At 39.3% G+C, this 15,427-nt stretch overlaps 1 protein-coding gene across 1 annotated transcript in view; it reads left to right on the top strand.

The window, feature by feature from the left end:
• Positions 1-10,465: 10,465 nt before the first annotated feature.
• Positions 10,466-15,427, top strand: part of PALMD (palmdelphin) — a 48,408-nt gene continuing 43,446 nt past the window's right edge. Inside the window, exon 1 of the mRNA XM_065842242.2 lies at positions 10,466-10,744. Within this exon, the coding sequence (XP_065698314.2) occupies positions 10,590-10,744 (155 nt within the window). The 5' untranslated portion in view covers positions 10,466-10,589. The remainder of the gene's footprint in view (positions 10,745-15,427) is intronic.

The following is a 15,427-nucleotide window of genomic DNA, read 5'->3' as shown; positions in this document are numbered from 1 at the left end:
CTGAGTGGTTTGAGTTTGCTTTTTACCAGCCAGAGGAACCCATCAGACATCTATTATTTGTAGGATCTCTCAGGAATGGAAAGGAAAACCAACTTACTTCTGAAGTCTGCTCTCTTGCCATAACACTGAGCTGCACTGGGTAGGCTGCACAAGGAAATATTCCCTTTTTTCTAGTGCAAATGCCCTTACTGACTATCACAACTAACAGAACCAGAATAACCCAGAATCTCATCTTTTACAAGTGCTGGGGTAGAAACTCGTGGTGAGCACAGTCACAGGGAATGTGCTTATGCAAATACAAGGATAAACACTATTGTCCTCAATTTCCACTGTTTATAGGTGTCAGGAATTGCAGGCAAAGGAGTTGGTTCTGCTCTACAAACTAACTAGGACCAAGTTATACAATAACTAAGATCTGTAGAGCCAGAGCATGTCACAGCAGCAATGAGAGTCTGTCATTCCGGAAAATAGTTGAAGTGTATTGCACTCTCATCCCACACAGAAACTCGAAGGCTGGTACAGTCCCTGCTCCTCCTAGCAGCACCTCTTCTTTCTTTAAGTGTTCAATAGTGTGAAGTACCCCTGTCCTTGAAATTTCAAATTAAGCCTCCAGGTGATTGAGGGTTTTGCAGACATAACAAGCATTAATTCAGTAGCCTCTGTTGGCAGAAGAGCATTCAATGCTCAAGTGCATTACAGCCATTTATATTTTGCTTATCCAGGAAATTATTCCTACAAGTTTGTAAGGGGAGCATTGTCAGTAAACATTAAAATAACACCATTGGAGTAGCTTGGCTTGTAGAACCTCTCCCAAAGTTGAGAATTATCATCACATAAATATGCAATCCTGTTTCCAAATGGTACCAACATAGAGGTGAGGCACATGCACAGCAGTTGCAAGGATGCTGTCACCTTCTGTTGATTCACTGTCTCCCCTTCCTACCTTGTAACGGTACATGTCCTGAAAGCGCTCAGCCACACGTTTGCTTCCCCCAGAACTGCACAGATACTCTGCAGCAGCAATTTTGAAGGGTTGTGTTAAAACCCAACTCCCTGGTTTTGTGACCAATACAAACCAGCAGATCTAGAGAAAATGGCCCCAGCGCAGTGATTATCTTGTCCTTTGCCAATGCCAGTAAACAGGCTCACAGAAAGACAGAGACTGGTAGATTGCCACAGAGACAGCACTTTTCTATCACACAACAAAGAAGACACTAGTTTCTCAGGTGCCCAAGTCAATCTTCTTTGATGCAGACATCAGTTGTTAAGCTTTTATCTTGAAAAACTAACATGCACATGGCTTGCATTTCCCCTTATATTCAAAGGTATAACTTGAATTCTGTCTTGGAGGCTGCAGTAGTCACAGAGAAGGTTTTGATGACAAGAATTAGGAAGGTATTATTTGTAGAGGGTAGGACGTGGTAGAAGAATTTAAACAGCTGAGGAAAAAATACAATATTTCTGGTTCTGAAAGAATGAAGCAGAATTGTTTATCTCTGATGCCACACAGAAAATATTTCTTAGTTGATTTATTGCATAGCTTATGAAAGATCAACACATGTACACAGAGCAAAATAATTGTTTTCTTTTCTATTCCCAGAACCATAATTCTTTATTTCAAAAGTCACTGCTGAAGTGGAGGATGACATGGAAATATTGAACTCTGATTCAATTCTCAAGGGCAGGTCTCCTGATATTTAACCCAGGAATTTTCTGTCTTCTATTGCATTCTGTGCTGCTATCATCTGTCTCTTTTCATAACTGAGATTTAGAAAATGTCAGGTTTTATCTCTGGGCCTGAGATTTTTCTTTGAGTAAGAAGCCTCAGTGCTTTTCATGAAGATATATTTCACAGTAAGGATTTGACTTTGTCCAAGCAACAAGCCTCTCTCCAGCTACCACACTCCCAGAATATTTATCCATCCTCACGGCCAGGCATCCAGCTCCGTTTGCCTGAGCACTTAGATAGAGAAAGGATTTTGATTTACATGTCTTCTCACACTCTGACCTACTATTCTGATTCCAACTCTCCTCAAGCACCTACCACAAATTTCTTGATAGCAAGTCAGTTACTTTTAGCATGCCAGCCAGCAGGGTCCTGACTATGTCCTCCTAACTTAAGGAATGCAGATATCTGGTCATGCAAAACACCATTCCTCCTAGAGTAAATGAATGTTACCAGCTCTTCCAATGATTAACTTAAATATAAACATGTTGTTTACCTACTCTGAGGCAAATATTATTTTCTGCTTGACAGGTCAATGATAAAAGGTAGGAGATTCTTTCCAATCACCTTACACTGATGCAAGGCCACACTGCTTCAAAGAGGTCACAACCTTCCCCTCCTTCCCGTTTGACTGGTAACCAGAGTACTGTGTAAAGGTTCAGAAACATCAATCTGGCTAAAATTTCAATTACTGATGGATGATAAAACTCTCAGGGAACCATGAAAGCACTGACAGTAATGCAGACATGGGGTAGAAAAACACACACGATAAATTCTGCTTCATCTTTAGATTGCAGCACATTACTCTGGGTGCTCAAGAGAGCCTTATCTCTTTCAGCCTTTCCAGTACTTGGCTTTTTGTCTACTCTCTGTTCTTCACAAGAGCCCTCTAGTGTCCCCTCATGCCGGACTGAAATCTACTTAGCAAAACATGCTCAGTTGCTTTGTCTTCCCACCAAAGGATTCACCCAACCAGTTGTGCAGGTAACAAGGACAAGAATGCAAGGTTGCCTGCCTCTCTGCTCTGCAGTCACACCCCAGGTCCCAGTGCAGAACAGACACTGCATGGAACATTTGTGTTCTATATGAACTGCAAACAAGCAAACACAGCAGATACCTGCTGTCATCCAGCACGGCAACTAATGTGTGCACTCCTTGACCGGACACTAACCAGTCACCTACAGGGAGACAAAGCATGGGGTTACTGGGAGACATTCCAATATACCTGCCTTTGTTCTTTTTCCTAAACAAATTGCCCAGGAGAGGTAGATTGGATAAGCCTCTGCTGGAGCATGCAGTGCATGTTTTTCAGAGTATGGGAATTATGGCACTCAAATGAGACTTTTGAACCTGCAAATTAGAAGTAAAAAGTCTTGTGGAAAACTAGAAAAAAAAAGCGCTTATTTACACAGGGACAACAAGGAGATACAAATGTAAAAAGAGAAAATGAGAGACATGGTATTAGAAACTTTAAGAACAACTGCTTGGATTTAATCGCCACAGCTGAGCCCTGGGAAATTCTGCAGAACCAAAATTGAAATTAAATAGAGTCTTCTTTAATGAACAAAGTAAAAATATGGCTAATATTGGATATGCAGAAATGATCACCTATTCTGCCTGAGCACTAACTTTGAATGACAGTGTGCTGAAATTTACAGATTCCTTATTTGCTTTTTATACATGTATTGATAGAAAAGAGGTGGGACAAAGAGGCTGGAGGATGTGGCAGCTGAAACAAACCTCCATTTTGAATTAAAATCTCAATTGGACCTGAATCAATACACTAAGGTCTTGAGTACTGCTGCGTGCCTCCCCTAAAAAGCTTCACTGACCCAAATACTAGATGAATGCCTCCCTCATGCATCCTGGCAGAACTGGGCTGAGACTCTCAGATCCATTTAGGAACTGGCAGAAATGGAACTGGGCTCTCCAGGCTTGACAGAAGTCTCAATCCTAAAGAAGCAACAGAGAAAGAAAATGTGTATGCCTGGAAAAATACATCAGCACAGTTAACATTGGAGGCTTGAAGAAACATCTTACATACAGTTGTTAGCAGAGGAGATGCAGACAAGTACTTTATTTGCCCTATATAGCATCACTAGTACTTATTTCTTACACAGCCAGTTTTTCTAGGCTTGACCTCTGTAACTTTAGAGTAAGGAGGAAAAGAGAAGCAGCAAATCATGTAGAAGTATGTGCCACATGTTTCCTTATCTATGGAATAAACAAAACAAAAAATGCTTCATTTCACTTTTCAAGCAAGTTTTCTATGTTTCTGGAGAGCACTGATGCCCTGTGATGTCTGAGCATGATAGCATTAGGACTGTACACCCTGTATTCCTCCTTGCCTTCTTAATAAAAGAATAATGAACTCAGTGGTGCAGAAGCAACACAACATGCTGCTACGAAGGAGACCTCAAAGCCCACTCAGCAGCTTCGTCAGTGTGTATTAAAATTAATGAATTTCTACTACAGAAAGAAAGAAGTGTCCTTACATGGGAATGAGATCTATGATCTTTGTATGGTAGCACAACCACTGAGCAGCACAGAAATCTCCACAGCTCAGTCTCAAATAATACATTTCTTTTAACAGGAGGAAAGCAAGGACAGACTGAATGCTCTTACTATCTATATTGGAAGAGGAGTTAGGAGAGCTTTTCATTTGCATATTAAGCACCTTCCTATTAGTACAGACTGGATTGCTGTTAAGGCTCTCTTCCCCCCTGCCATCCCCCTGCTTTATATAGCCAGCAGAGCAAAAAATTGGCAATACTGAATGCCCGCCAGCACCTGAGGCTGCTAGCTCAGCCAATATAGCCGCAATACTTAATGGGTCTCAATTACAGAGCTCTTATTTTTGTGCATGGGAACATATATCTGGAGGTCAACACATTTCATTAATATTTTTGATTAACACATCCTTCACAGTGGTTTTGAGCTTTTAATACTTTCCAGTTAATGAAGCAAATTTTTGAAGCAGCTATTAACTTAGTACATAATACATTCTTTTTAAAATGCTGTTTCATTAAGACAGCTCAGTTTTATCCCAAGTTCTTTAAGGCTTCATCCAACTGCAAAGAGGAGTTAATAACACACTGCTACACTAACATCTCTTTGAAGTTTATTTCCTGCCTCCAAGTTCCAGTGAGAAACAAACATGACTAGCATGTTTCATAACTGAAAAGTACCTCAAGTATTTTGTAGATTCAGCTTAAGCCATTTGCTTGGACTGAACTAACTGAAGGATGCTTTTACCACAGATTACCTAAATTTCACAAAATAATTGCCCCAAATCTCTAGGAAGATCACTTTCTTTTCTTAGGTGCTAGAAACACATGAACCTCAGGTATATCAATGAATGCTAGCTTCAACAATAGTACAGAATTGTAAGTGCCAAATCATGGTTAAAAATAGAAAACCAAGATCACCTCTAAACTGCTCTGAACTGTCCTATAGGGACTTAATATTCTCATCTTACTGAGAATATTTGATGCCAAACTATTCACTCCTATTTGACATTTATGCACTTTCTGTTTCAGAGTTCATTGCAAACTATAGAGAACTCTGAGCTTTTACAGAGCAGGAAAAAGAAATGGGAAAAAGCAAAACACAATACAACCTTGAGGAAGCATCAATAATCCAATCTGCTAATATGTGCAGCTTTCCATTTTTTTTTTTTATTTTTTTTTTTTTAGTTTCCTGTAGCTGTGACTTATACCTAAAAATCTTTGCTGTGTCACTAAGATTGAATTTAGTGTTTCCACAGTATACCTGACTTACTCTATAAACTGCTTCTGTTCTGATTTAATCAAGTTCAGCCTATTAATAGCATCATGTACAGGACAAGTATTTTGCTTATCTCATAGAAATCCAGAAATTTGCTACACTGTCATGCCATTAAATCCCAGCCAGTCTAGGAGTATGCCATTATGACTTGCATTAGTTCATCACTACTGAAATTTCTCTTTCTTTTAGTCTCACTAGAGCCAAGCTTTCTCAAAAAAGATACTGCATGAAGAAACATGACATTGGAGGGTCAGCCTCTATCATTTCTTCTAGGGAGGTGGTTTTTGGGAAGGTAAGAAAGAAAATGGAAATGAAAACGCATCCCAGAAGACCGCAGAAATGGTTATTTATATAGCATAAGCAGAGAATGCTCTGTTTTGTCACATCCTTCTTGCTAGCTGGCAAACCTCCCTTTGTGTTTCTCTCCACTCCCCTACTTTTGTAGAAGGGATGAGCCTGTTAAGCTCCATAAAGTACTCGGGGAATATTCTGAGAGATATTTGAACACAAACACAGTTGATTCCAACTTCTCTAGTTTAGCCAAAGCAGAACCCCGGCACTGAGCACTCTGCCATGTATTCAGTAAAACCTCAGACTGGGCTCTGGCAAAGAAGTTATTTCCTTCCTCCTTCACTTCTAAAATAGAGAAAGTGCAATTAGATGTGTGCTCTCACAGAAACAGAGCTGTTAACAGACATTTCCACAAGTACTTCCAAGGTCAAAGAGGCAGACACCTCCTCTGCTAAAAGGAATCATACTAAAAAGACAGAGGCCATGTAAGGACCTGCAAGGACCAGGCTCCACTAGAAACAGAGCTGTGGCATGAAGTGGTTGGTGCTAACAACCTGACATCCTCACCATGCACATTTTGTGGGGGATTACCTCAGGCAAGGACAAATCAGGTCTCATTAGGAGTTGAACACAGCTGGTGATCAAACGTGCTCTTGGAACACATTGTCTTCTCCTGTTTTATCTTAAAGACGTCCAATAAAGCACCTCAAGACTACTCCATGATGTGAATCAAAGCACATTTAGCAAGGACAAGCAGATTGGCTTCAGAAGCAGATTTTTGATCTGATCTAAATCACTAATCTAGACACATTATAAATTCTTCTGTATGAGACCCTAACAGCAGGATGTACAGAGGAATAAAAGACATTTTGTGCTACGCCGAGAGATGCATCCCTGAAAAGCGGAATCAGGATGAATCTTCCAAAGTGAAGGTGACGCTATGTGAAAGACAAACAGATGGTCAGGCAATTTTTTAAAATTAGAGATAATGGAATGAGGCAATTTAAAGTAATTTTCCTCCTTCTAAGAGGAAAAAATTTGCTTTTACATTTTAAGTGAATGAGAGCAGCTCCACAGCATGAGCCACAGAACTGAACACCTAGAGGACTGTCTTCTCCAGTGTCTTGGATCTTTCTCTTGTGACATTCAAGGGACACACACACACACAAAGTCAGTATTTTTTTACAGGCTTAAGACCTTTAACACTCAGCTTTTCTGTATGTACGCTTTCTCACACAAAACTAACCAAAGTAATTTTGACATGCCTAAATAGAAATAACATTATTTTTTATCAGAAAAATTAAACATAGAAACAAAACTTCAAAGCACCTCTTTTAGGAACTCTGTGAGAAGATAGAAGATATTAACAATTGTTTATATTTGTTTGGAAATGTTTACAACACACACAAGAAGTGGGCAACTAATCCCAAATTTTGAATGTCAGGAATCAAATTCAATCAGATCAGCACTTCAGTGTTTTAGTTGGAAGTTTGGTGGTACTTTGCACAGGAAAACGCTGCACAGAAAGTGGCACAGTGGGCAGGGGAGGGCTGGAGGTGTCACCTTCATAGAAAACAAAATTGAACAAAATATTAAGTGTATACTTTAAATTAGTTTCAAGAATACTAATTCCAAAGGCAATCCAGTGCCAAAACCCCTTCCATTTTTATCCATTGCAGTGGATCAGTTCACACAGAATCACAGAATGTTAGGGATTGGAAGGGACCCTGAAAGATCGTCTAGTCCAATCCCCTTGGTGATCATGGGTGACATTTGCAAATCTATAGAGCCATTAAGTCAAGCTATACATTTCCATTTCAACATCTCCATAAAATACTCCAATTTTAAGGAAGTTTAACTATGTAGAGCTCTTGACTGACTTAGGTGGTGCTTCACCAGAACTGTGTAGAAAAGTAGAGACTTCACACACTTTGCTACTGTCCTTCATATCTGACCAGTTGAACAAAATACTAATGAAGCATAAATCCATCAGTTGTCCTGAGCTGTACAGGTGCCAGCTCACCATGTTACTGCTTCTCTGCTCGGGTTAAACTGAGTAACAGCAAAAAAATTATATTTTACAGAGGAGGAGAGGTGTTCTTTTGCTTTAAACCTGTTTTAGGTTAAAATACAGTAGCAGCAAGACTTGAAAGTAATTGAGAAAGTATCATCACATCTATAATACTCTGTAGCAGCTCCAGAAACAAAATTCTCTTCAGACAAGGAAAATTCCTGTAGTACAACAAATAATATTAAGATAGTTTCAAGCTACAGACACTACTACATGAAGACAAAAGTTTCAGTATAAAGTAAAGCAAACAGGGTCTGTGGTCCTTAAGGTACAACATTCGCACCCCACTTTTAGTGTTACTATTCAGGTATTGGTTTACTCAAATTTGCCCAAAACATTCACAGTAGACCAGAATTAAACCTTCGTGAGTAATGCTTGAACACAGCACACAGTAGGTCTTTATTAAATATAAATATAGGGGATGCACATAATTATAACACCATAATTAAACTTCTGATCCCCTTTTTAAAGGCTGACAGGCCTACAGCAAAAAAAATAATCCCACATGCATGTTTTTAGAGATCATAAAAACAATATTAAAGATAAATATTTAAAAATAAATTATACTGTTTCTGACCAAGAAGCACAATTTTTTTTTTTTTTTTTTTTTTATGAATTAGGGCTCTTACATGGATCTAAAAATAATTGTGTCCTGAGGCATTAAACAATAATCAAGCTTGAGATTCACTGCTCTCCTGCTGTCAAGAAAATGGGATTTGGGGTTGTTTTCCTTTCTTATCTGACAGGAGCAGTGCTCCTGGCCCTGGCGCGCTGTGTCCCACAGGTATCCCAGGGCCCTGCTGGGTGTCCCCGCCCCAGCACACCCAGCAGAGCCCTGCCCACCCCCACCCCACAGTGACAGAGGGACCAGGGAGAGGGGGACATCAGTTCACTCGTTGTCAGCGTGACACCTGAAATATAACTCTTTGAAGGCGTTTTATCAAGACCTGGACCACACTCCAGTCACATGCACTACAGATGTCATGGAAAGATTCACAGGTGCACAATTCTTTTTAAAGGAAACATTTTAGAAATCAGAACATTCAGGTTCCTATGCAATCTAAAAATGTAAAACTTGAATTAAGGTGTCTATATTCAAGTCAGTGTTGTGAAAGGTTATTTTTTAAATCTCCTTTAAAATTACTGCCTCACTACTATTTAAAATATTTATTTTCCTGAAGACAAAAAACAAGGGCAAGATATGCACAAGAAACAAAGGAGTTTTAGAAGTTTTACCCAGCCAAGTGTAGAAAGGAAACCTACAAAATTATATTTTCTAATTTATTTATTTTTTTTTTTAATGTTTACCTACCCAAAAGATGGGACAACAACTCAAGAAGAAAGGCCAGGAGGTTGTACCCTGACCCAGCGTTCGGCTCTGCTGGTAGGAGGTCAGAATTCTGGGACTACTGAGTCTAAGTCAGCAGATCACCCCACTAGCACAGGGCTTATTTACAGATGGTAATCCTGGTCACCCCTGCGAAATGGGGTACCCTCCCTGCAGAACAAAGCTTGTCTCAGCCAGAACAAGTATTGTAGACTTAGACCTGGATTGCCACACGGTTGATATTTCTGTGCTAACCAGCACCTGTGCCAGCCTACCTTTACTCACATGACAGAGCACAGAACAATATCCCAGCTGGCCTTTGAACATCTCCACATCTCAGAAAGATCTCGTATCAACAAAATGAAAAACTAAAAAGACTGTGTTATTCTATGACAGTTCGTAGATTGACAAGCCAGATTCCCCAAGACTTAAAATTTCCACTGTAAGTGGCACTAGCCCCTCACATTTCTGACCTGTTCCCAACCACCCCACTTCCTTAACTCTGTTCCTGATGTATCTGTTTAGAGAAGCACCTTTTCCAGATTTTTCAGTTTGTCTAATATAGAACTCAAATATTTGAGACTACATACTCTTTTGCCTAAAATCCTTCGCAGATTTGATTCAGATTTTCTCTGTAACGGAGATGTGTGCTGAAGCCTGTGCAGTCTGAGATGGCTCAGGGAGCAGGTATGGGATCCTGTCAAATACAGAGCCACGTTTCCTGCCATTCTTTATACACCACTAGACTGATAAATCAAGGTGTCATGAAACTTGGCACAGAAAATCAAATAGATGCTATGAAATTATTGCTTTCTATATGCTTTTTGCATGAAACAAAACATGTATTGATTCCATATCCAATATAGTCCTCCCACTGTGTCTCTAAGAAAATTTAACATTCCTGATCATGGAAGTTCAATTCTAGAACGCATTTGCTGTGTTTTGTCCTGGACTGCCAACACACTTATTCCATTCAAAATAGTTTGCGATATGATAGTTTACAATTTTTGTTAAAAGCAACCTTTAGCACCTGCCTAGCATTTTTATCTGTCCAGAAATTACAGTAAATCACTGCAGTCTTTACCTCAGTTGCTAATTTAGTTAGGCTATGTCTAGAACAAACGGGCACAATAAATGCCAAAGTGAGGGTTACACCCACTTATAAATCACACAGCTCCAAGTCTTTTATGTAGCAAGTTAAATATTTACCAGATTATAACCGGCAAACAACGCAAGTAGGTCCTTTAGATGACAACTGATTTATCAGAGGAAAAGTTGTCAGCAAGTATTTCTTACTCCCACCATAGACATTTCTAAAATATCTTTTTCAATCTGCTTTTCTTAACCCCACAGAAGGCCAAGCTTCACCTCAATGGATACGTCCGTGAATGAAGCTCATTAACACAGCATCAAAAGGATTTATCATCTCAGACTGCACTCCTTACAGTCCTCTACCTTGCCATCATTTGAAAAGTGGTACTGATAAATGTGACACCAAAATGCAGTCTGATACATCAGTTTCTCAACATCAAAGACAAAAAAGGTAAGACTCCAATTTCTTAATATTTGTCTACGCTGCGTACTACTCTTAAGAAATGTGGTTATCAAAATCTGTCTTCCCGTAGTATTTCAATCCTGCTCTCCATTCTGTTTTTCTTACTTACTAAAAAAAAAAATTCTAGTTTATACATCTAGAGTTGTGGTGTGGATCTGGATTATGAGTTCTTGCGCTTTCAGATGAGGGAGGACAAGACAGAGAAATATTTGGATCAATCCAGTGTACCTTCACTGCATTTGTACCAGTTCACAATAGTTAAGTATCTATTTCAAAATTGGAACTACACAAGTGTTCTAAACCTGCTTCTGTGACATTAAATACTGTTAGACAGTCATTTTGAATACAGAAGAAATGCTGTGGTGACTGTGCTGATTTGGCCATCAGCAAACCAGCCATGTGCAGCAATAATAACAGTTTACATAGACATACAGATTGTGTGGTTTGGCTTTAATTTAAACCACAATTTTTCACTGTCAGAACTAGAACAATTTATTTTAATACAAAATTCTAACTAGCCACTTATAGTTTAAACATTCTGTATGACCAGGAAAGGCAGCAAAAAGCATTGTGAGGAGAGCCATCACTAGGAAACAAGTATTACTATAATCAAAGACAACTCTTGCCTTGCTCTGTTCATCATCTTTGGACATTAGAGCTATATCCAGCAGCAGATTGCCTTAAACATCCCCCACACTGAGTTTTTTGCTATCTTACATGACAATGCCATTATCAGAAGTCACATTCTCATGAAGCTCATTTTGACCTAACTTCTCAGTCCCTAACCTCCATAAATTATAACTCCTGCTCAGCTCTTCTCACTCTCAAAATTGGTTATTTCACCTTTCAAACTCTCTGGCACCTTAACCTTCTATTTAAATTGCTGAAAACAGATAATTTCAATCTTCTCTATCTTGCATCTCTACATTATGTACTCAGATTGCCCTTTTATTTCAATTTCTCTTCTTCCAGTTTACTTCCTTGTGTTTTGCCTCTCCTCTCCCTATCCCCCACCATGCCTATAGAATTTGCCTGCACAGATGGAGCTTCTTTTAAATGAAAGAGGCTTTCCTTTTGCATGAAGAAGTCTCCCCTGGCTGTTTGCCTTTCCCTCACATTCTGCTTTAAGAGGGGTGCTCAGAATATTCATTTCAGGTTGAACTCTGAGAAGGAAAATTTACCACAGTCATTTTTTTGCCTGCCTTGTGGTAAATTAGAACCCTGGACATAAATAGTCTTGGATTTGTTTTGGTAGAGATATTTGCCTGTTTTAGAGAAATAAGCAAATGAACTGGGAACTGGTGTAAAAATTATCAGATTTCTCATATGTGTTTTTCTTTCTCACTCATTTAAGTATAGCTGTTAGTGTTCATTATTTCATCTAAATAATATATGTAACACAATATATGTTTGTTTTTTTTTTTCAGTTAATATGCCTAGTTACAAATTTGATTAGTTTTTCCACAGATTACCATAGGCTATTATTTCTACCTAAGAACGTGGAATCTCAGTTCTGTTATCAATCAGCAAGGATTAAGTAGTTATTCCCAGAATTTTCCAGTAATATTAGGATACAAGCTTTGTATAATAGAAAAAAAAAATTGTGTTTCTGAATGCAAGCCAATCTTTAGTTGTCACAGACCAGGTAAGGCCCATAAGGAAAGGGCAGATTATTCCCTACCTGCCTGCTGTGGGGTTTGTCAGAAATATCGGCACTGGGCTGTGCAGCGTCAGCAAAGTGATAATAGACACAGATACAGCTTGGTTCCCTTCCAGAATGGCATTTCAGTTTTCCTAGATTTAACAGTGGTCTACAGTCCAGTAGAGTTAACACTCCTGAATGCTCGTATTAGGGGGGGGAAAGAACGTACATTAACATGAAAAAGCCAAGTAGATGCTCTTTTTCATGTTAAAATGTTGATTTCACATATTTTCAAAGTCTGTGGACTTTTCTTTGCCCACACATTAGACTTGTTGTAACCTGCATTGTTGGTTTTTTGAGTCTGTTTTATATGTATGTAAAGAATCAACAACATTGTTTTGTCAACAGAAAAACTAGCACAGCAGAAAGAGGCTCTGTAGTCAGCAGAGGGAGTCGGCCACTTCCAGAAAGCAACTGGTCTGTTTTAGGAATAGTCACAGTGCCCTCTGGAGATGCCCATCTCCACTGACAGAGGGATTCTAAAATCAAATTACATTTATAGTGAAATTTATACATGGAATTGGTGGGATGACACACTCTCACAAACTTCTAAAGAATATTGGCAAGTAATGGTTTAATCTCTGGATGTCTATCTCAACAAATTAATGCTCTGCTAAATTACTCTGAGAGATATTAAGCAGATGCAGGTTAATACATGGCAAAGATTTTCACTGACTTCGGTTTTAAAAATATCACTCATTTTAAAAATTAAAATAAATTCAACCTCAAGCACAGAGAAGGCTGAAATAGAGTTCTGGGAGCTTCAATCCAACAATCAGTCATTGACTTCCATAGCGTTTTTCCTGAAGAAAGGACATATAAATTTGTCCCAGTGTCTGTGTGCTCTTGTTGGCTGAAGTATCATGGTAAATTCCTCTCAGAAATCCAGGACCGAGATGAATATAAAGGTTTTCAAGTTTCTCAGCAGTCCCCCAGTGCCATTCCTCTTCCAATTTGCATGTGATTTTTTTTTTTTTTAATACCAGATGAGATTGTGTCAGAAGTGCACAGAACATGGCTATACAGAGCAAAATGGAGACAGCAAACAGCAGCACTGCCATTGCTTGGCAGGGTCTGTATCGCCCTCAGGCTGGGACTTGGACAAATCAGCCGCAACCGGCTATACAACTGACAGTAAAGTTTATCTACACACAGAGCAACAGAAGCCTGTATGATTCCACTAATCTAAGTACTTGGAAGCAGCAAAGAAAAGGCATAATAGGTCACATCATGAGAGTCTGAAGGTAGAAGAGTTCAGTGGAGGGCAGGAAGGCTGATGTCGAGGAAAAGTTTGAATTGACTCGGAGTGACAGCAATAACAACCTGTTTGACTACAGTCTATCGGCGTGCACAATTTCCAGCAGTGCCACATAGCAGGGCTCAGTGGTAGCAATCATAGCTCAACACCCATCCAGCTGTTTCCAAGTGGCATGTTCTGTAACAAAACAGCCTAACTTTACAGAGGCATTTGAATCACAGTAAGCTGGTACTAACAGAACATGCCCATGACTTAAGACTCAAGAGAGCTGCTTCTGTTTGTTTAAGGACACTTCAAGGTTTGGAATTCCACAGAGAATTCACAGTCTGCTAAGGAAATACAGTGCCAGGTTCTCCAGTACTGTATATTTCCATACATGCCAGCAGACAGCGTGATTCCTAGCAAACACTATGAAGGTGTGGTTATAAGGGGATTTTTCTACCTATAGCACTAAACCTTCACTTACTACCATTTTGGAAAGGTTCCCTTGGCTTATGCTAGAGCCAACACAGTTCCTGTTCTATTTAACTCCTGCACACCTCTAAGTACCTTTGTCCATATTGATTGCTAAAGAGATTAGAAAAATCAGGTTTCCCGAAGGCTAGATAGCAAGCAGTAAGTACGAAAGGGAAACCACTAATGAGCAGCACTTATCTATTAGCCATCAGCTAGGGAGATTCCTACTCCATCTGTTGACTGTGAGATTTTTCAACAGGAAGATTACCTTGCTCTGATAAGGAATATTCCCAGAATAGGAAGGTCTCATGCTTAATAGATGGTGATAATATTAGTCTAACATTTAAAGAGTGTCAAGCAATCCAAACAGGTTCAAAAATATTTGATTATGGATTTATTGTGATATAAATGAACTAAAACTCAGTGGTGGCATGCTGATAGTTTAATTCTCAATTCCATCTATCATTTTCTACTCTGCACAAGCCATGCATTGAATGAAAAAGTCAACATAGACCTCTGGGCAAACTAAATCAGGGGATAAGAGGAATTTTTTCCTGGTCTACTTTATAACACGGTATTTACCTTTGACCCGCAATAAAATCCCTGAAATGAGCATACCATAACAATTTGCAGGCAACCAACAAATAAGAAAGACTTTGGGAGATCATTGAAACAGCAAGGACTTGACAGGTCTGCCAGTAAATGTTCTGGTCTGTCTGAAGCTTGTCACAGAAAGTTGGAATATTTTTACATGTCCATTTATTTGTAGCTTCATTTCTGGAGTTTCGTCTATTTTCTAATTGAGGCATTTCTGAATGTGCAAAACTGCCTAAACTATAAAGTTATTTCATACAACAGATAAATTTGAAAAACACCACAAAAGCAGCATTTCATATGCTGAACAAAATACCATGCAAGCCTCTGTCTGCTGGTTGTAGAAGAAGAACAAAGACAGCAGTCATGCTCTTTTGGGACGCCTGAAAATGTTCACTAGAGAGAAAAAAGGCCAGATTTGTAGGATCATGAAAGCCTGTCACAAAAGTTATACAAGGTCTCTCTTAGGTAGGTTACAGACATCTCTGTTATTGTGGTTGCACCACAATACCTGACCACTCCCACGTACAGAACAGGCTCAGAGATCCTTGCAGGTTAACAGCTGCACGTGGAGGTTGACATGAGGCCCCTGTGCCAGTTCTAAAGTTTCTGCTGACGAGTGCAGTGGAATTTGGTTGTGAATCCATTCATCTCCCATTCC

The sequence above is a fragment of the Patagioenas fasciata genome, chromosome 6 (genome assembly GCF_037038585.1).
Source record: "Patagioenas fasciata isolate bPatFas1 chromosome 6, bPatFas1.hap1, whole genome shotgun sequence".
NCBI lineage: Eukaryota > Metazoa > Chordata > Aves > Columbiformes > Columbidae > Patagioenas > Patagioenas fasciata.
Note: the sequence above shows the minus strand (reverse complement) of the source record. Positions and strands in the feature narration are given on the sequence as shown.